The sequence below is a fragment of the Xyrauchen texanus genome, chromosome 44 (genome assembly GCF_025860055.1).
Source record: "Xyrauchen texanus isolate HMW12.3.18 chromosome 44, RBS_HiC_50CHRs, whole genome shotgun sequence".
In the NCBI taxonomy this organism is placed as follows: domain Eukaryota; kingdom Metazoa; phylum Chordata; class Actinopteri; order Cypriniformes; family Catostomidae; genus Xyrauchen; species Xyrauchen texanus.
In genome coordinates, this window is record NC_068319.1 from 5,534,912 (window position 1) to 5,556,064 (window position 21,153).

Here is a 21,153-nt window from a genome sequence, read left to right on the forward strand (position 1 = left end):
TATTTACCCAAATCTGCGCATGACTGATATGCCCATCAGCCAATAACTGGCTGATGAATTACAGTGGCTGATATATTGTTGCAAGAGTGTTTTTGGAAATTCAAAACTGTTTTAACAAGTTTTGATACAAGAAGGCGTTTATCTCATATCATATAATGGATAAGACTGCAACTTTTTTGTAATAGGATACTGGGCGTGCATGAGCAGGACTACAGGCTGCTGAACCCTATTTAATACAACGTTAAAAGCTTGCAGATGTGCAGTCAGTCATGTAGCCTGTTTGGAGAAACTTACTCGCCTCTCCATCACTCTACTTCCGCATGAAACATGTTTTTTACACTCAGCATTTTCTGCTGAGCACAACACTCGAGTAAATGCTGTTTGTTTGCATGTGTTTAACATGAACATAACCTCCTGGAAACATCTCGACTAGGACGCAACAGCAGCAGACTGTTGACTGCGGTGATCATATGGAGGGAAAACTGGACATGGGAGATGTTTCTCCGTCCCATCAACAACATCAGCAGGGCATGTGGAAATCATTGCAGGGCAAATCCAAACTCACTTCGAGCCCCAAACTGGGCAAAAAAGAACGGAAACAAGAGAGCGTATTTAGGATATTTAAAAAGAGAAAGGCTTATGGTTTGAACCGAGCGATATCTTCGTCTCAGCCCAATCTGCCCAGCGCAGCGGCTCTGGAAAGCGGGAGTGATGGGGACGAGAGCGGGAAGGCGCGCTGCGGCATGCCGGAGCAGAGTGGACGTAGAGCGGCCGCAGCGGCAGTTTCGCTCGGTAAGGAGACCGAGACGCTGAAAAGAACCATGAGCGCTAAACCGACTGTCTCGCATTTGGTGCGGTCTCAACACAAACCTGCTCAACAAGGATCCACAAGCACAGAGGGTGCTGTGGTGGATGGTAAAGAGGAACAGGTCAATAAAAGCATGGTAAGATGGTTTAGCTCATGCATTACTTAATACTGCAAATCAACATGATTATGCAACAATGGCTTTATGGACAATTTTTTTTTATGTTTCCCTGACAAGCAACACACACACACACACACACACACACACACACACACACACACACACACACACACACACACACATATATATATATGTAATTTAAACAAATGAAAAATTTAAGGATTGAACAGTATACATAAACAGTGCACACAATTACATCATGAATCCTTCAACCTGAAAAGACAGAACTATTGCATTACTTCTTTTTTGTTTTTTTTTAACAGTCAACTTCTAAAAAGGGGTTATTACACCATGTTTAACTGATGCGGTTGAACATTTGTGTTAGAGAGGCATATTAGTTTTGTCCTGATGTCTAAAATATCTGCTCTGGAGACAAATAATTTTGCATGATACATGTAAGTAGTTTACATGTGAAGTTCCTCATCCTTGTACACATTTGTATTATTTGGCATTTGCCACGCCAAATTTTACCTGAAACAATCTCTGTGTCTGGCCCTGTCGCCATGCAAAGTGATGTGTTTGCATAGTCAAACTCTCTTCAGATTCCCATTCACATAAGAGCGCATTGGGATTTCCTTTTTTGGCTGATACGCAAGCTTTTCTTTTTGACAAATATTTTCTTTTAGTTTAACCTTGATGTCGAGCAGTTTTTATAGAGACTGCTAGTTTCAGAAGTGTTGGCACATTACAGTTAGTTCTCTCTGACCCTAAGGATGTTTGCCAAATATTTTGCAAGAAGGAATTGCCTTAAAGAAAAGACACATTAAAGGGTTAGTTCACCCAAAAATTAAAATTATCCCATAATTCACTCACCCTCAAGCCATCCTAGGTGTATATGACTTTCTTCTTTCAGCCGAACACAATTGGAGTTATATTTAAAAATATTCTGACTTTTCCAAGCTTTATAATGGGAGTGAATGGTGCCTTAGATTTTGAAGCCCAAAAAAAGTGCATACATCCATCAAAAAAGTAATCCATACAGCAACAGGGTGTTAATAAAGGCCTTCTGATGCCAAGTGATGCATTTTTGAAGAAATATATCCATATTTCTAACTTTATAAACTATAATCACTGGCTTCTGGTAACGGCCGTCCACACATTCACAAGAGAGTCGAGTTCCGGCGTATGACATAGGCATAGCGTAACGAATACATAAGTGCAGAGGATAGAGCAAAAGAAAATGCCGGTCATGAATTAGTAGTCAACAACAAGAATTTTTAAAGGAAAATGTAGGAGGATTTTGATATAAGAGGAGATTTTTTGCCCAGCCCTATTTGTTTGAACTGGAGTACATGACAAGGAACTCCAGGAGATGGAGGAGGCTGCAGCAGTGGCACAAACCAAAAAATCTGGTAGATGAAGAGTACGGGAGACGTGGTGGTGCTCATGCAGGAAATGCAAAGTAATGCCAACAGAGGCTGAGAGTGTTTGCTGCCATGGATGGATGATTGGAATGACTGGATAGATGCACGAAAGCACCATTTTAAGACTAATTTGAATGCCCAATTTCCACTACTTTGTAGGTCCTCGTGGTGGTGCGGTTACTCACCTCAATCCGGGTGGCAGAGGACAAGTCTCAGTTGCCTCCGCTTATGAGACAGTCAATCCGCGCATCTTATCACGTGGCTCGTTGTGCATGACACCTCGGAGACTCCCAGCATGTGGAGGCTCGTGCTACTCTCCACGATCCATGCACAAATTACCATGCGCCCCATTGAGAGCGAGAACCGCTCTTCACGACCACGAGGAGGTTACCCCTTATGACTCTGCCCTCCCTAGCAACCGGGCCAAGTTGGTTGCTTAGGAGACCTGGCTTGAGTCACTCAGCACACCCTGGATTCGAACTTACGACTTCAGGGGTGGTAGTCAGCAATCAATACTCGCTGAGCTATCCTGGCCCCTGTTTTATTGTTTTCTAATTTATTTCCTTTAAGAATTTTAAGAGAGACATTTGAGATAAAGTTGGTACATAATTTAGATTTTTATTAAGAACTATTGCGCTATGATAGAGCAACATCTGTGCATTATTTTATTAGATTTTTTTGTGCTGGGAGTTATGCATGGTAAGTAATTGAAGTAAAATGTAGTGTGCATAGAAGCTTTCACATCAGTCATTACATCACTGGCTTAACAGCCACAACCGTCCAGTAGAGATTAGAGTCAAGCAAACAGCACGGCCTGGAGCTTTAAAGTTTCTGAGACTATATCTGGACTGGTTGATCATAAGGGGTTCTCTTCGCTCTACTGCATGCTGGACTTGAAAACCGTTTTGTAAGGAGCTCCCTGAGCTGTCTTTGTTGTTAGATTTCTGAATAGGGGCCTTAGGAACTTATAGATGAAGGTTTTCAGTATTTCAGTGACTGAAGGTGTGTCAACAAAGACACTCTTGGCCTTCCGAGGGCTTCTCAGGACTGGATCGTCTCTGGATGAGCCCTCTACGCTTGGCGTAAATTGTAGGTGCTTGATATCGGTGAGGAATTTGACATTCAAAAGCACAAAGCTCTGGAACTTGGGAATGAGCCCAGGTATATTTAAATATAGTTTAGATGTAAACACTTATATCTAGACTGGGAGATTTAATGAGAGGATTGTTTTGTTTTTGTTTTTGTTTTTGTTTTTGGGGCGGCTGTGGCTCAGGTGGTAGAGTGGGTCGGCCACTAATCGCAGGGTTGGCGGTTCGATTCCCTGCCCACATGACTCCACATGTCGAAGTGTCCTTGGGCAAGACACTGAACCCCAAGTTGCTCCCAATGGCAGGCTAGCACCTTGCATGGCAGCTCTGCTGTCATTGGTGTATGAGTGTGAGTGTAAAGCGCTTTGAATACCGTTAAGGTTAAAAAGGTGCTATATAATTGCAGACCATTTACCATTTTACTCAGAAGTTGCTCTTTAATAGCTCAGGAGACTTAATGGAATTCTCAGGTATGTTTCACTGAAGTATAAACTTTGTTTCAGATGATTCTCCTAAAATTCCTGAGGCGGAATAAAATATAAATAATAGGACAATTTTTGACATTCAGTAAGAGCATAGAGTTATAAATTAATGTGGATGGCATAGCTCAAAAACAACCTGGTCTCAGAAAATCACTATTCCTACATTTTTGCGAAATTATTTTACTTGGCTCTGCATGCATTCGCAGCAGCTGCCTTGAGAAACAAACACTAGAGGTGCTAAATAAACAACAACTTTTATTCACTTCCACACAAATCATGAGTAAAACAGCGCACAGTTATATGGAGTTTACTTTGACAGGCTTGCATTCAGCTGTACACAGACGCTGAGCGTTCGTGCCAAAATGGAAGTATACCAAGGGCTTTAATGTTGTGGCTTCACTTGCTGTGTTGACATGGTGTGATTGTGTCTAATGAAGATGTATGGTGTTTGGACTATAACACTCACACTGTTTGTACTTTAATGTAGAAAGATGGAGCTCATTACAGAAGCATGATTTATAAGAACAATCAACATTGTGAAACCTCAGTATAAACTTTCAGTGGTGCTCTAGTGGAGTGGTTAGCTCAATTTAAATACTGGAATTGTTCCTAATTACTGTCGGTCTTCTGAGGAGACTTACTCTTTTAATTACCTCACAGTGGAGATGCTATTGTGAAGACAGGAAGTGTCTTTCCCTACAGAGTCACTCAACATAACAGATGAAGGTGTATTAATCTTAAAGAGAAATTGTTGGTCCAAAGTTCTGCTGCTGAAATTGTTCTGTGTCTGTGCATTCAGAAAAATCGGGCCGGACACTTTCAGTGCTTGAGCACTCTGTTGATGAAAAATTGTGTCACACGTCCTCTACGCAGATGCTTAGTCTTCACGTCTGACTGAAGTGTAATTTGGGCTTTACTCATCAGGGATTTTAACATGGTGATGATAAGATGTTACACTACAAGGTTAGGTTTAGGGATGGGGTTTTGGTTAGGGGTTAAAGTTACGAAAACTTAGATTTTGGGTAACACAGAACAAATGTTACACCGGGATCTACAAGGACATGAGGGGCGCATATCTCATTTGTGGGTGTACAACTTCTTACGAATCAACTTCTCGTACTATTGTGATGAATTGTCGTGAGATCTTGATGGCCCTAACCCAAACCTAAACCCTAAACCTAACCGTCACTGGAGTAAAAATGGAATCTTAGAGGGACAATCCAATGTCCCAATCGAGCTTATCACTGTTTGTTTGAACACAATTACTTCTTGGTAACCCGTTTTTCTGAGGCTGTGTAAAATCGAGCTTGCGTAGCTAGAAGCATTTGAGTTCAGCTACTTGCGAGTATCGGGCCTTATTCTTCACACATGATGAACTACTGTAAGATGTTATCCCAGATATTGTACATTTAAATGATAGACAAAGATAAATATTGTATCTCTAGATTGTAATCCAGCTATTAGAACTTCCTTATCACAAATATAGCACCAGGATGTTTTAAGAGGAACCACTCATCCAATAATATTTCCTTATATCACTATTATTTACAATCCTGTGCTAATAGGATTAAACAGGATGTTAAACAAGCCCTAACCGTGTTTGAACGGAAGCTTGCAGATGACTGATACAGATCACCTGCTTTCTGCTGTCACTGCAAACACATTTAGTGTGTGGCAGAAATGTGTTTCTGGCCTCAACTGCCAGTGAAGAGTGAAAAGAAGAAGCTGAATATTTAGTGTGAATGTTCCACTTTTAAATATTGCTTTGAGGAGCCCTTCAAATATCGGCTGTGCGTTTATTTGACATACCTGTATATGATATATGAGTAGCCTATTAAATACTGATCTGAAATACTGACAGGGAACCTGTCCCTATAATAAGTGTACTATATTTCCCTTTGGTTAAAAGCAGTGAAATGACAAATTAGTTGTTGATTTCCTCTCTGCATACAGAAGATGGATGGCCCTAAATTGTATACCCAGAAATAGTTCTTGCTCTTTAAAGCTTTGTCACTGAGAGGATTGCCTGTAATCAACACTTAAAATAAGTCCTCAATGAGATGCCATATATAGAGCAACCTCTCCGTAAGGTCCCGTTCCCATCTAGATTGGTGCTCAGCTGAATCAAGTGTGGCTCAAACATGTAATTTGAGCAATAATTGTTAGATAAATCATTTTAGAGAGGATTTTGGAGACGTACTAGACATACTAAATAAATGTATAATGTAAGCCACATATGAAGACTGTTTACTACTGTACCTTTAAAAATTCTGTGTGAACTACAGGTTATCAGAAAAATCTATGCCTATAGTTGCCTATAGTTTTTTATTATTATTCCTCTGTGGCGGGCACTAGAGGATTCTACGGTTAGAGCATCTTAGTTCTACAGAATAAAAGCGGCCTCTAGCAGTGAAATAAAACAATTACTGACACCTCGTGGGGATTTGCTGAATCTAAATTTGTCATCATTGACAATAGTCACTCATATTTTTATCCTTACTGTATGTGCTATATGTTTGGGGATTAATTGCTTGGGATGCTTTGTTTGTTTGTGTGTGGTGCTATCAGAATACACATACTGAAGCATTTACAACACTTTCTGTAGGACATTAATGCAGCTAGTAATGGCAGCACACAACCATCACTACCCACTTCAGCAATGTACCAGTTGGATATCATGCTAAAAAGAGGAAACAATCTTGCCATTCGAGACAGAGGGGGTAAGTTCATTTGTCTTAAACTTCCCTAAAATAAGACCCATTTCTTTAAATTATGGTAAAAAGGACATGCACACAGAGAAAATAGTTTTTGTTTTGTTGCCAGTAGTTAGTGTGGATTTAAAGGGATAGTTCACCCAAAAATGAAAATTCTCCGATTATTTACTCACCCTCATGCCATCCCAAATGTGTATGACTTTCTTCTGCTGAACACAAGCAAAGATTTTTAGAAGAAAATTTCAGCTCTGTAGGTCCTTACAATGCAAGTGAATGGTGGCCAGAACTTTGAAGTAATCAAAAGTTAAAAGTAATCCATAAGACTTTCTTCAGAAGCAATTTGATAGTTGTGGATGAGAAACAGATACATATTTAAGTACTTTTTTACTTTATTTTTTAAAGAATGCAATGGAAAAAAGGTGTTGATTAGCATTAAACATGCAAACCAGCAAAAAACTGTATACGAAGAACTTGGTCCTCTTGTGACCGCGCATAGGAGAGCTATTTGAAAGAAGATTTAAAGTAAAAAAAGGACTAAATTATTAACCTGTTTCTCACCCACACCTATCATGTCACTTCTAAAGACATGGATTAAACCAGTGGAGTCGTTTGGATTACTTTATGCTGCATTTATGTGCTTTTTGTTTTTTCTTAAACTATTTGTTTGTGTTCAGCAGTAGAAAGAAAGTCATACACATCTGGGATGGCATGAGGGTGAGTAAATGATGAGAGAATTTTCATTTAAATTTTATAGGTAATAATAATAATGATTAAAAAAAAACATGCTCTTAGAAATGTGTAATTGTATGTTTCTTAATTTTAGGGACCAGTGATCCATATGTGAAATTTAAAATAGCTGGTAAAGAAGTTTTCCGTAGTAGAATCATCCTCAAGAACCTGAACCCGGTTTGGGATGAACGAGTTTGCCTGATAGTGGACAATTTACAAGAGCCTCTATATATTAAGGTAAAAAACAGCATTTACTCACTTACTCTACATGTTAACAGTAAAGAGCCACAGTGCATAGAGCTGAATGCTGACTTAATTTGTCTGTGAAAATGAAGATGATCAAGATGGCGCAGCGGATGGCCGGCTCCATGTGGAGCTCTCTAATTCTTTTATTGTTTTGTGTTTAGTAATGTGTTTTTTTCCAATCAGTTTTACCAGGGATGAACTGCTGAACATACATAATAGAAAATATTTTCCCAGTTTTAGACTATTTGGATGATTTGCTGGACATTTTAGTGTGAGGCGCAGCTGTGTTGTTCAAGCACGCTATGAGATGCAAGCGAGGGATGTGAGCCGGTGCTCTGGTCTCTGCTCTCTTCCTTACAAAACGGACAAACTACATCTCATCTCTCATACAAACAAGATATTTTCAAACTCTGCTTCCTTGTGCTTCACAGAAACCTGGCTGACAGCACGTTACATCTGCCGGTGTCCTGCAAATATATGCTACCTATCAGGATGAGCTACCATCGCTATAATCGCATGGTTTTAGAGTTATGGTTTGGGGTAGGGTTAGGGCTTAGTATAGCCTCACACCATATCACACTACATGATAGTTATGCTGGAAGCAAATCCTGATAGGTATTAACTGCCTGAAAAGATGTGCTACCTAGGTTTTTAACACTTTTCATGCTGTTGTAGCATACTGTCAGGTTCTCCCATGCCTCACAAATTGTGCTCCCATGCTACCCATGTTGGAGCTTTACACATCACTGTTTTTACTGTTGGAAGCACATACTGAGCAGGTAGCACAGATTGTCAAAACACCGGGCTTCCAGCTGTTAAGAGCGGATTGCATCGTTGAGTTATCGGGGAAAACGAGAGGTGGAGGAACATGCTTTTACATCATTTAAATGTTGTTAAAGAGGATATGCTGTCGCAATTTGAAGGTGCTCTTTATCAACTGTAAGCCTTTCTACTTGCTGCAGAAGATTTCCTCGTTTATTCTGGTGAGTGTGTACATCCTGCCACATGCGTGCGTGAACGCAGCACTGCAACAGCTGGATGATCAAATCATAGACACTGAGCAACAATACCCGGAATCACTCATTATTATTCTTGGTGATTTTAACAAAGCCATCCTCACCGGTGATCTGCCAAAATACAGACAGCACATTAAATACCCACCAGAGACAGAACTGTACTGGATCACTGCAACACAACATTAAAGGATGCATATCGCTCTGTCCCTAGAGCAGCTTTGGGACTCTCTGATCACTTTCTGGTTTATCTTCTTCTGATCTACAGACAGAAATTAAAATCAGCTAAACCTGTAGTAAAGACTATAAAAAGATGGACCAATGAAGCAGAGATGGAACTAGAAGCCTGCTTTGACTGCTCTGATTGGAGTGTTTTTGGGGATGCAGACACCAATGTGGATGAGATCACAGATACTGTAACATCATATATCAGTTTCTGTGAGGAAATGTGCATTACTACTTGGACTTATTTAACGTTCAACAACAACAATCCTTGACTCAGACAGCTTCGTCATGCCAAAGAGAATGCTTACAGAAGTGAGGATAAAATCTTCACACACTGAAAACACACTGACAAAGGAAATTAAAGTGGCTAAAAGAAGTTTTCTGCTAACGACCCTGCATCAGTGTGGAGAAGCCTGAAAGACATTACTAACTTCAAACACCATCCCCAAACACTGTAGGGATGACCTGAATATGTTTTACTGTAAATTTGAAAAGCACAGTCTCACACCCCACACCCTCTCTGACCTTCACTTTACACAAACACCAATTCCTCCTGAACACCCCCCCCCACCTACTCAACGAGCACTTAAGATCTGTGAAGAGGATGGGTGCCGTGTCTTCCAGAAACAAAAGACAAGGAAAGCACAGGGCCCAGATGGTGTTTCACCCACTTGTCTAAAATCCTGTGCTGACCAGTTGACCCGCTGATCTCTTCACACAGATCTTCAACAGATCACTGGAGCAGTGTGAAATTTCCTGCTACTTCAAATTTTCCACTATCATCCCTGTACCAAAGAAACCCAAGATCAAAGGACATAATGACTACAGACCATCGCTCTGATGTCTGTGGTCATGAGGTCATTTGAGAGACTGGTGTTGGCCCACCTGAAGGACATCACTGGACCCTTTCTGGATCCCTTTCAATTTTCTTACAGAGCAAACAGATCTGTGGATGATGCAGTCAACATAGGATTGCATCATATCCTGCAACATATGGATAGACCAGGGACATATGCAAGGATCCTTTTTGTGGACTTCAGTTAGGCTTTCAACACAGTCATCCCAGCTCTCCTATGGATTAAATTAACCCAGCTCTCTGTTCCCACATCTGTCAGTGGATCACCGGGTTTCGGACAGACAAGCAGCAGCTAGTGAGACTGGGGAAATTCACTTCCAGGACATGTACGATCAGCACTGGTGCCCCCCAGGGATGTGTGCTCTCCTCACTACTCTTCTCCCTGTATACAACTGACTACACCGACAAGGACCCCTCTGTCAAGCTCCTGAAGTTTGCAGACGACACTACTGTCATCGGCCTCATCCAAGATGACGATGAGTCTGCATACAGAAGGGAGGTTGAACGGCTGGCTCACTGGTGCAGTCATGACAACCTGGAGGTTGACACACTCAAATCAGTGGAGATGATTGTGGACTTAAGGAAGAACATCCCAACATTGACCCCACTCACTGTTCTAAACAGCACTGTGGCAGCAGTGGAGTCATTCAGGTTCCTGGGCACTACCATCTCACAGGAACTGAAGTGGGATACCCACATTGACTCCATTGTGAAAAAGGCCAAGCAAAGGTTGTACTTCCTTCACCAGTTGATACAGCTCAACCTATCTCAGGCACTGCTAATCCAGTTCTACTCAACAGTCATTAAGTCTGTCCTCTGCACTTCAGTAACTGTCTGGTTTTTGGTTCAGCCATGAAATCGTACAGACTACAAAGGACAGTTTGGACTGCTGAGCAGATTATTGGCTGCCATCCCTTCAAGAACTGTACACTTCCAGAGTGAGGAAAAGGGCTGGAAAAATCACTCTGGGGCCCACTCACCCAGCCCTTTACCTTTTTGAACTGTTGCTTTCTGGCCAGTGCTCCAGAGCTCAGAGCAACAGAACCGTCAGACACAAGAAACGTTTTTCCCTCAGGCTATCCATCTCATGAACAGTTAAAAACTGCCCTTATTATTATTATTATTATCTCTGTCTTGTTGCTGTATGGTTAGTGCACAGGAAACTTCTGTCACCAAGAAAAATACCTTGTATGCTTAAGCATTATTGGCAATAAAGCTGATTCTGATTTTGATTCTGATTCTGAAAATGCATGAGGTTTCCGCTCTGATAGAACTGCATAATATTGCAGGTGTTTGACTATGATTTTGGCCTTCAAGATGACTTTATGGGTTCAGCATACCTGCACCTTGATTCGCTGTTGCACCGGAGGTATTTACATCATGTCTTCATTATTTAAACATTTAACAAGCTAACAGAAAAAAATAACGCTCTGGATCACAATAAAGATATTTTGGCTGATAGCCAATCATTTTTTTGTTTTGTTACAGCTGATATGCTATAATAAAAAAACAGTAAAATCATCTTATGTTTACCTACGTGTGTCTCTGCTGTAGACCTCTGGATGTTCAGTTGGAACTTCAAGACCCTCACTGCCCTAATCAGGACCTGGGCTCTCTTGAGCTGTCGATCACTCTGTACCCAAGAGGTCTGGAAGACAGACAGGCCCTCAGACAAGCGGTAAAACTGATGTTTAATGTGTCTTAAAGGTCACATGTTACTTATGTATATAATCTCTTAAACATGTTGAGGATGAAATCTGACAGCAAACTCTCAACATATATCCAGGAAGATTCATGTGAAATGTTTCACACATTAAATATATTTCACAGAGAGCACTCATCTCTCGAGACATCTAGTATGCTCACTAATCTGTTTACACTCTTGAGTTGTGGTCAAATTATGCATGTTTGCTCTCAGGAAGTTGTTCGGTAACCACATCCAGTCATTCTATTTTAGAACAGTAAATGCTTCAACAGAGACTGTTGTTGTGCTAAATCTGTGTGTATTTTCCCACAGAACCAAACAGAACTTAAAACTAAACGCTGGAAGCCTTATGTGGATAAAGTGAGTCATGAAATAGGCTGATTATGTTATAGGATTATGTAGTGAACGTTTATAGTGTTGTCCATAGTGTAGATATGGTTGACTCCATTGGCCCAATTTGATAGCTGCATAGCTTTGAAATTGTTAGCTAGTTTCACCATAACTATGTTCGGTGTGGGATACTACTGTAGCACACTACTTCCTGCCATTGTTGGGTGTTATTGGATTACAAAGAAATTAGTTACTGTTATCTAATTCGTTTTAGGCACAAAAAGCAGTGTAACATAACATTTTTAATTATTGTAATCAGATTACAGTTACTTGCAATAAAATTAATTACATTTAAGTACATTACTTGGGTTACAAATATATAAAAAAAAATATTTGTGTGTAAAACAATTCAAACAGGAAATCATATGCATGTCTGTTAGCGTTTCTGTGACAGCTAAAGTGTCATTATTCATTATTTTGAATTTGTTAAGCGGAAAACAAGTGTTTTAGAAAGTAATCAGTAAAGTAATCTGATTATAATTTAAGAATTAAATGAGAAGTAGTTAGTAATTTGTAGTGGATTACTTTTTTAGTAATTTACCCCACACTGCTTATTGCACAATTACTACTGTATAGTACTGTACTGCGTACAAGCTGTCAAGCTCATCATCAAAATCATCAAATTATAAGTCATGAAGGAGAAACATTTACAAAAATAAAAATAAAATAAGTACGTTTGATTTCACTTGGTGGTACATTCGTCACATTGGAAGATCACTTCATTGTGGAATAAAATACTGAACGCAATGTGCTCTGGTTGTATACTGCACATATTCACAAATGTAATAGGTAGAAAAATGCAGTCATAATTTTTACAACCTACAAATGTAGTAGGTCATCCAGGTTTTCCATCCATTCAGAAAACTCCCATAGCAGAGTATGCAGGCCTTATATGGCCCTGAGGCCTGACGTTCCCCACCCCTGATTTAGTGCGAGTAATTGTGTATAAAATAATGCTTTAAAAATGTTTTACTCAATTAATCATGCCCACAGCCTGTGTGTAAATTCAGAAATAAGAAATGTACCTACCACTGGATAAATTCAAGCTTGATGTACCAACTTGATGTAGCAGTAGGGGGCAGTCAGCACGCTAGCTGTACAGGCAACACACCTTGTCAAGCCAACGAGAGCTACAGGCAGCACAGCCTTCAGAGACAGACGGTATTTCAGTTGAAGTAGTACATCATCCGGGTACTTTTAGTAAACTTCTTTTAGTTGCATTTTCAGTGTAAACCTTTTACTCGCACTACTTGCACTACAAAATGGGGTAGAATAGTGGAGAAGTGTGCGATTTGGGACGCACCTCTTGAATTATCTGAATTATAATATTTGCTATAGATTATATTTATAATATTTGAATTGTTATATTCTAAATTACCTTTATTTGGTGCCCTTCTCAGTAAGTATTGATGTGCAATTAATTGCGATTATTTCCAATTGATTAATTAATTGGCATGTCATGTACTTTTTTGATTAAACGTTTAAATCAATTTACAGCACTAACTCCCAGGCAAGGAACTGTAGTTGTGGCGTAAATATATAGTAAGTGTGTCCACATCCATCCTGGTTCTCTGGGTGATTCTTTATACAGTAATGCATCTGACCTGCTCTATGTTGTTTCTAGACTATGCTACTGAGGAGAACCTGGAAGCGAGGCAGTAAGGTAAAAAAGAAATTGTACTGCGTGAATAGTGGCTCTATTAGTTGCTCAAAAGCCATTCACCATTGCTCAGTTTGTGCTACCCCATGTGCCCCCATATTCTGCTACTAGCTGCTGTTTGATTTATAAATGTGCACCACAACACAACGAGGATGCTTGTGTTCTAGTGTTCTTAATGGCATAGATTTCCTTAATACTTTTAAAAACGCATGCTGAATACGGTCCTAAATATCTAATTGCAGCTGTCTGGTTTGAGGATGAAGTTTTATCACCACGGCTCCATTAGAAACTGCAGTCATGGGATCACAGGGTGATCTTTTTGTAGATATTTGCATTTCACTCTTTGGTGACCCAATCATTCATGATACACTTCCAAACGCTTTGAGTCATTTTCCCTATTGTGGAGTGTTTTTAGATTCATTTATTGTGAATCAAGTCATTGTTAGTGCAAAGGAATATTCAGGGATCAAAACAAGTTAAGCTCAATCAACAGCATTTCTTTGATTACCACAAAAATACATTTTGACTTGTTTCTCCTTTTCTGTTATTGAAGCACTTACAATGGAAGTGAATGGGGAACATTTTTGAAAGGGTTTGAAGGCAGAAATGTGAAGCTTATCATTTTATTAAAGCATTTTCATTATTTCTATTGTTAAAACTTGTGTATTATTTGAGCAGTAAAGTTGTTTAAATCATCGTTTTTATGGTCTATTTAGGGTTAACTGCATTATGTCATCATAGCAACAAAATTGTAAAATTGGATTTACAGTTCTGTGCAAATGTTTTAGGCATTTGTGAAAAAAATATGCATAGTGAGGATGTCTTAAAAAAATTCTAAAATAAATAGTTTTTATTTATCACTTAATATCATACAAAGTCCAGTAAACATAAAAAAGCTAAATCAATATTCGGTGAGGCCACCTTTGTTTTAAAACAGCACAGATTCTTCTAGATACACCTGGATACAGTTTTCTTGGTTGTTGGCAGATAGGATGTTCCAAGCTTCTTGGAGAATTCACCACAGTTCTTCTATCTATTTCGGCTGTCTCAATTGATTTAGTCCCCTTATGTAATCTCAGACTGACTCCATGTTCAGTGGGGTGGGGGTTGGTTTGTGGGAGCCATGACATCTGTTGCATGGCTCCATGTTCTTCTATTTCCTATTGACACACTAAAGCTGAAGGTATAAATAACCATCTTAACACAAATTCTTTTGTGAAACATCTTATGTGCCTAAGATTTTGCACAGTACTGTAACTATACACAGAAAAAAATAGCAAACAATTGTATCACTAAAATCGTATTAAAATAAATATTGTTTACATTTTGTGGCAATACTTTTGAATCAGTGAGTATTTTAAAATGTATGGATTGGCCCCATTCACATCTATTGTATGTGCCTCATTGAATCCCAGATGATATTTGAGTTTTTTTTAAAGAAAATTAGGAATGAGTCGAAATTAATTTTGGTGGTAATCAACATTGTGCCACAAATGCTGTCGATTGAACTTAACTTGTATTGAACTTGTATTGTATTGAAATTAATAGTCCACCCAAAGGAAAATGTTGTCAATATGCACTCCTCATGTTGCTTGAATTAGTTTTTCTCTGCGGAACACAAAGGGAGATTTGAACATGCATGAATGAGAGTTTACATCATTTGTAGGTCTTGACAGATGATATGCAGTGTCCCCAAAAAGACACTTGGACACTTAAGCTTCACTTTGTATGAATTGTATTGCATTATATAACAAAATATCAACCTAGTTTCATAGAATGAACATTACTATAACAACATTTTTCCTAACAGAGTTTTACGTGCCACTTTCAACATTTTGCTGCAGTTTCCTGCTGAAATTAACACTAAATGGTGTTTTGTTCACTTTCACACAAATCTAGGGTACTATGGCTATACCTTAACACCCTGTTATGTTATTATAACAAAACACTTTTACTCTAATGCATCATTTGAAAAACAATACATTTGAATGCTTTTATTTCAGACTCACCTACAGTTACACACTTATTCCAATGTAATTAACTTCCGCGGTAGCTCAACTAATAGAGTGTTGGACTTTAGACTCAGAGACTGAGCTTCGAGTCCAGCCAGAAATGAAAGTGAAAGTGAAGCGAAAGTGTCATAGAAGTGACACGAAATGATGTGGCTGCTTCAGTAAATGTGCTTTTAATATCGAATTTGCTTTTAGAACACTGCTGGTTAGGTATAGGTTCAAGTTTAAGGTTAGGGGGTACATTTGACTTATTAAAGGTGCTGTAAGCAATTTGTTCATGGAAAGGTATGCAAAACATTGTCTGACTCTCTGAAAGGTATGAATGAAATAAATCCAATGAGATATCTCACTGGTCTCTGTGACAACTCCGCAAATAGCAAACAAAAATGTGTCTGCAATCCACGGACAATGACGCTTTCTGCCTGTCAATCATTTTGCGCATTCTCATAGTATTGTAGTTGCAGCAAATTGAGGCTTAATGCATTTTTATGCCATGTTGTTTATAACAGTTGTCAGTTGAGGGCACTATATTACTACTGTTATTTTTAACAACCATTTCTGGTCTAAAAGCAAATTTTTGTATCTTTGGAGTTTGGGTTTTTCCAATGGCTCAGTAGAACAGCTGAAATTGCTCACAGCACCTTTAAAACCTCCATCTAATATTCACCTTAAAAACCTCTGATGGTAATTACGACACCATTTCACCCGCTTTTGGTGCACTTTTATTTATATACCACTGTATATAACAGTTGTTCCCAACCCTGTTCCTGAAGGCTCAAAAATGTGGATATCTCCCTAATCAAACACACCTGATTCAACTCATTAGCTCATTAGCAGAGACTCCAGGACCTGAATTGAGTGTGTCAGATAAGGAAAATATACAAAATGTGCAGTGTTGGGGGCCTCCAGGAACAGGGTTGGGAACCACTGGAAATTGTCCAAATACTTTTTGGGGTTAATTTATATCTCCTTTTGTGTTCTATTGAAAAGGAAAACCATCAAGCTACATAAGGGTGAGTAAAGGGTGACAACTTTCATTTTTGTATGAACTATCCCTTTAATATTCTGTGATGTGTGTGTGTGTGTGTGTGTGTGTGTGTGTGTGTGTGTGTGTGTGACAGCAACAGCAGAATCTGCGACTTTCTGACCTGTACAAGAAGTCTCAGCTGTGGAGGGGAATCGTGAGCATCCACCTCATCGAGGGTCGTGACCTCATCCCTATGGACCAGAATGGCCTCAGTGACCCTTACGTCAAATTCAAACTGGGCCATCAGAAGTACAAGAGCAAGGTGTGAATGACAGAAGTGACAACACGACCAGTTAAAGATCCATGAAAATAAAAACTGACCCTATGCAATAAATGTCCCTGGTCTTATTATGCACAATTCATCAGTTATTCTGAAGTAAAAAAAATTGGAACAGACTATTTGCAATAATTGTAAATAGACCATTTCAAGAATGTAAACAAAAACAAATGTATTAGAACAGTCCAAACGTATTTTCGGATCCTTTCAACAAAGTCTCTTTTTCAAGGTAAGTCAGACATCTCTGCGGCATTTTTAGAGTGCTCTTGGGCAGTTATTTTTCTATGTAACTGAAAAGGGAGCCAGCTGGTAGGTAGCTGTGCAGTATGTAAACCTCACTCCCCGGTCTCTAGAGGCACACTAGAAACTGACGATAGAGGTTGTAGCTTTTAGCCTCCTCGTTAGCGTGCCCGCCTCCCATGCCGGAGATGCCGGTTCAAGTCCCGTTCGGAGCGGCTCAATTAGGACCGGTTACAGTGGTGCCGTGACCGGATGGGAGTGAGGTCTAGGAGAGTGAATGTAATGGGAACCAGCTGGTAGGTAGCGGTGCAGTATGTAAACCTCAATCCCCTGGCCTCGAGAGGCGTACTAGGGGCTGCGATAAGCTAAAATGAGCCACCGTGACAACAAAACGACGCCACGATATGCAGAAAGGGACAGCGAACCCCCTGCCTCATTTACATGGCCAGTTGCCATGTAAAATCCCGGGGCGATTATCTTCCCAGTCCAGCCCTGTCTCAATCCGGGTGGCGGAGGACGAGTCTCGTTGCCTCCATGTCTAAGACTGTCAATCCGCGCATCTTATCATGTGGCTTGTTGAGTGTGTTACCGCGGAGACAGAGAGGCTCACACTGTTCTCCGCGGCATCTACGCACAACTCGCCACGCACCACACCGAGAGCGAGAACAACATTATAGCGACCACTAGGAGGTTACCCCATGTGACCCAAACCTCCCCAACAACCGGGCTAATTTGGTTGCTTAGGAGACATGGCTGGAGTCACTCAGCACAACCTGGATTCGACCTCACGACTCCAGGCTGGTAGTCAGCGTCTTTAGTCGCTGAGCTACCCAGGCCCCCATTTACACCCCTAATTAAATACTACAGTAAATAATACAATATAATGGCATCACTGCAGAGTCCAAAAATGAACCATGGTTTTACTACATTAAACATAGTATCACCATGGTATTTTGTAGTAAAAATCAAGAGTAAAAATTAAACATGGTTACTACTGTATAGTCTACAAGAAAAGTCTACAATAATACTGTTCTGAATGCTTTTCTCCTGTTTGAACAGACAATTGCCAAAACCCTGAACCCTCAGTGGAGGGAGCAGTTTGACCTGCATCTGTTCGATGAGGAGGGTGGAGTTCTGGAGATCTCCGTGTGGGACAGAGACATGGGCAGGAGAGATGACTTCATTGGCCAGTGAGTTCAAACTCAGATCTGATTCACCCTGATTTCAAATGCTAATTTTTGTGATTGGTATCTCACTGTGTACATTTACATTTATGCATTATGCAAAGTGACTTATAGTGCATGATATCAAACCCGTTGAGCTACAGGTTTGTTGATTTTGGGGTGTTTTAGGTGTAAATTGGACCTGTCACAGTTGAGTAAAGAGAAGACCCATAAAGTGGAACTGGAGCTGGAAGAGGATAAAGGTACAATAGTACTGCTGGTCACTCTCACAGCCACAGTTGCTGTCTCCATCTCCGACATGTCAGTCAACATTCTGGACGTCCCACATGAACGACGACAGATCCTTAAGAGATATGTAAGTTTGAGCATGTGAATTAAGCAACTATGTTCCTGCCAAACAGTTTAAATCTTAGTAAAAAGCTCCAGATGGCCATATCAAGTTCTTTGACTTTGGGAATAAATGTTTCTAGCAAATAACTGTTTCCTTTGAGAGATATAAATGTCTTCCTCGAAGGGGGGCGCTTGACAGCTCAGAAAGCCTAATCCTCTATCGAGTGCCACTCAGATCTCAAGAGTTAATTGTTTTTGGTCTTAAAGACATTTCAAATACAGTGGTATCTTTTTAAAGGTATAGTTCTCCCAAAAATTAAAATTCTCTCATAATTTACTCACTCTCATTTCTTTCTTCTGCAGGACACAAACAAAGATTTTTAGGAGAGCATTTCTGCTCTGTAGTGCCATATAATGTGGGTGAATGGTTGCTAAATATTTGAAGCTTCAAAAAGCACATAAAGGCATCATAAAAGTAATCTATATGACCCCAGTGTTATGATCCATGTTTTCTGGAGCGATCCAATCGGTTTTTGGGTGAGAATAAACCAAAATATATATTTTTTCCACAATAAATCTTGATCTCTTCGGCGATCATGATTTCAAGCTTGATTACACTTCCTAGTGCCATCTAGGGCTCTGCACATGCATCAAGCACTAGGAAGTGTAATCGAGCTTGAAATCATGATAGTGTCTAGAGACTGCAATGGCAAGATGTACAGTAAAAAACAAGTTATATTTGGGTCTGTTCTCACCCAAAATTAATTGGATCACTTCAGAACACATGGATTAAACCACTGGAGTCATATGGATTACTTTTATGCTGCCTTTGTGCTTTTTGGAGCTTCAAAGTTCTGGTCACCATTTACTTGCATTTTGAGGACCTACAGAGCTGAGATATTCTTCTAAAAAAACGTTGTATGTGTTCTGCATAAGAATGAAAGTCATACACATCTGGGATACCATGAGGGTGAGTAAATGATGAGATCATTTAAATTTTTGAGTGAACTATTACTTTAGTGCCAAAGACCCCCTACCCAAAATTTAAAGGCAGCTATATATTTTCATGTATGAAGAAAAATACATGTAGTAAATGTTATGTGGTAAATGTAATATAACAAAGACAATATTGTTCGCAATATTAAATAATTAGCTTTTATCTTGTTATTGCACTAAAGCCAAAAGAAAGCATTAAAATAATATTATTGGGAAAATATTTACATTGTATCATGGTCAGGAATTCACTTTTTTACTTCAATACTTGCCCCCTGGATCTTATTTTTAGGGACATAAAAAAAAATAAAAAATCCAATCATTAAAGTCATTGCATTTTTGTCACTTTCAGTGGCATTTGTGCCCCAAAACCTCCATTATTTATTACCCTGCAAGTGCTCTATCAAGTTAACAGCTTTTCTTTTTTCTACCCACTATTAGTTTAGGTGTATGTTAAACCTAAAAAAAAATAAAACATTAACAATTAAATTAAACATTATTTTTAGTCTTTTAGAAACACTATGGACCCCAGTTTGAAAACCCTCTAATAAGTATAAATATGATAATAATCCTGTTAATAAGGGATAATTCATCCAAAAATAATTTACTCATTCTCATGTTGTTCCAAACTCGTATGACTTTATTCTGTGGAACACCAAATGAGAAAAATTATATCCGCTCATTCTATTTTATGATGAGGCAGTGCTTCAGATTGAATAAACTGATTGACTGCTTTCCTGCAGTACACCTTTATAACAAAAAGGGGGCGTCAGATGATAACTAACCAAGTCCAATACAGCATTAACAGGTTCTCTCTTACAATTGAATAACAGTGGGATCTGAAGCTGTGAGTAACTCACTTTGAACAAAGACAGAGAGAGCAAGAGAGAGAGAGAGAGAGAGAGAGAGAGAGACATCTCCCTTTGCTCAAAGCTGTTTCTCCACTCTATTCACTGTTTGCCTTTGTCCTGTCACTGTCCCCCGGAGGGCCGGTCAGTGAACCGCTTACAGAAAGCCACCACCAATACACACTGACCTACTTTAATAACAGCTGCATAATGAAGATGTATTTGTGAGAGCCACCACGAAATCTGGCGTGGCATCTCAATAGTTTTGTCCCAATATCCACAGTAAAACAGCTTTGACGTGGACATTAAACTGCTCACACACTCTGATGGGGGATTAGAGATAGTTAGGGCTCAGATAGAGCCGTCACAAATATGGATGCATTATGGAGGAAGGTTAGATGCTCTAGCTTTCTAATGTGTGTGTGTGTGTGTGTGTGTGTGTGTGTGTGTGTGTGTGTGTGTGTGTGTGTGTGTGTGTGTCCCCAGAGTCCTCTGAGGTCATTCTTTAACCTGAAGGATGTTGGAATCTTGCAGGTGAAAATCTTGAGGGCAGAGGGTCTGATGGCAGCAGATGTCACAGGTAAAAAATAGGGATGCATCGATATGGAAATTATGGCCGATAACCATTTTTGCAGATAACCTCTAAGTAACTTATAATACAGGGATAGTTCACCCAAAAATGTCAATTCTTTACTCACCCCTTTGCCATCCCGGATGTGCGTGAATATCTTTCTTTTGCTGAACACAAATTCATATATTTAGAAAAATATTTCATAAATTGTCC

At 39.5% G+C, this 21,153-nt stretch overlaps 1 protein-coding gene across 4 annotated transcripts in view; it reads left to right on the forward strand.

The window, feature by feature from the left end:
- Positions 1-265: 265 nt before the first annotated feature.
- LOC127636836 (multiple C2 and transmembrane domain-containing protein 1-like) overlaps positions 266-21,153 on the forward strand; it is a 47,341-nt gene continuing 26,453 nt past the window's right edge. The window contains exons 1-11 of one of the 4 annotated variants that reach the window (XM_052117600.1): positions 266-944; positions 6,526-6,640; positions 7,458-7,600; positions 10,993-11,072; positions 11,258-11,381; positions 11,721-11,768; positions 13,423-13,461; positions 16,592-16,759; positions 18,074-18,204; positions 18,367-18,553; positions 20,856-20,949. In XM_052117600.1, the coding sequence (XP_051973560.1) occupies positions 471-944; positions 6,526-6,640; positions 7,458-7,600; positions 10,993-11,072; positions 11,258-11,381; positions 11,721-11,768; positions 13,423-13,461; positions 16,592-16,759; positions 18,074-18,204; positions 18,367-18,553; positions 20,856-20,949 (1,603 nt within the window). In that variant the 5' untranslated portion in view covers positions 266-470. Of the gene's footprint in view, positions 945-3,085; positions 3,457-6,525; positions 6,641-7,457; positions 7,601-10,992; positions 11,073-11,257; positions 11,382-11,720; positions 11,769-13,422; positions 13,462-16,591; positions 16,760-18,073; positions 18,205-18,366; positions 18,554-20,855; positions 20,950-21,153 lie in introns of those variants that run through there. The other 3 variants (XM_052117596.1, XM_052117598.1, XM_052117599.1) reach the window with 3 other exon arrangements.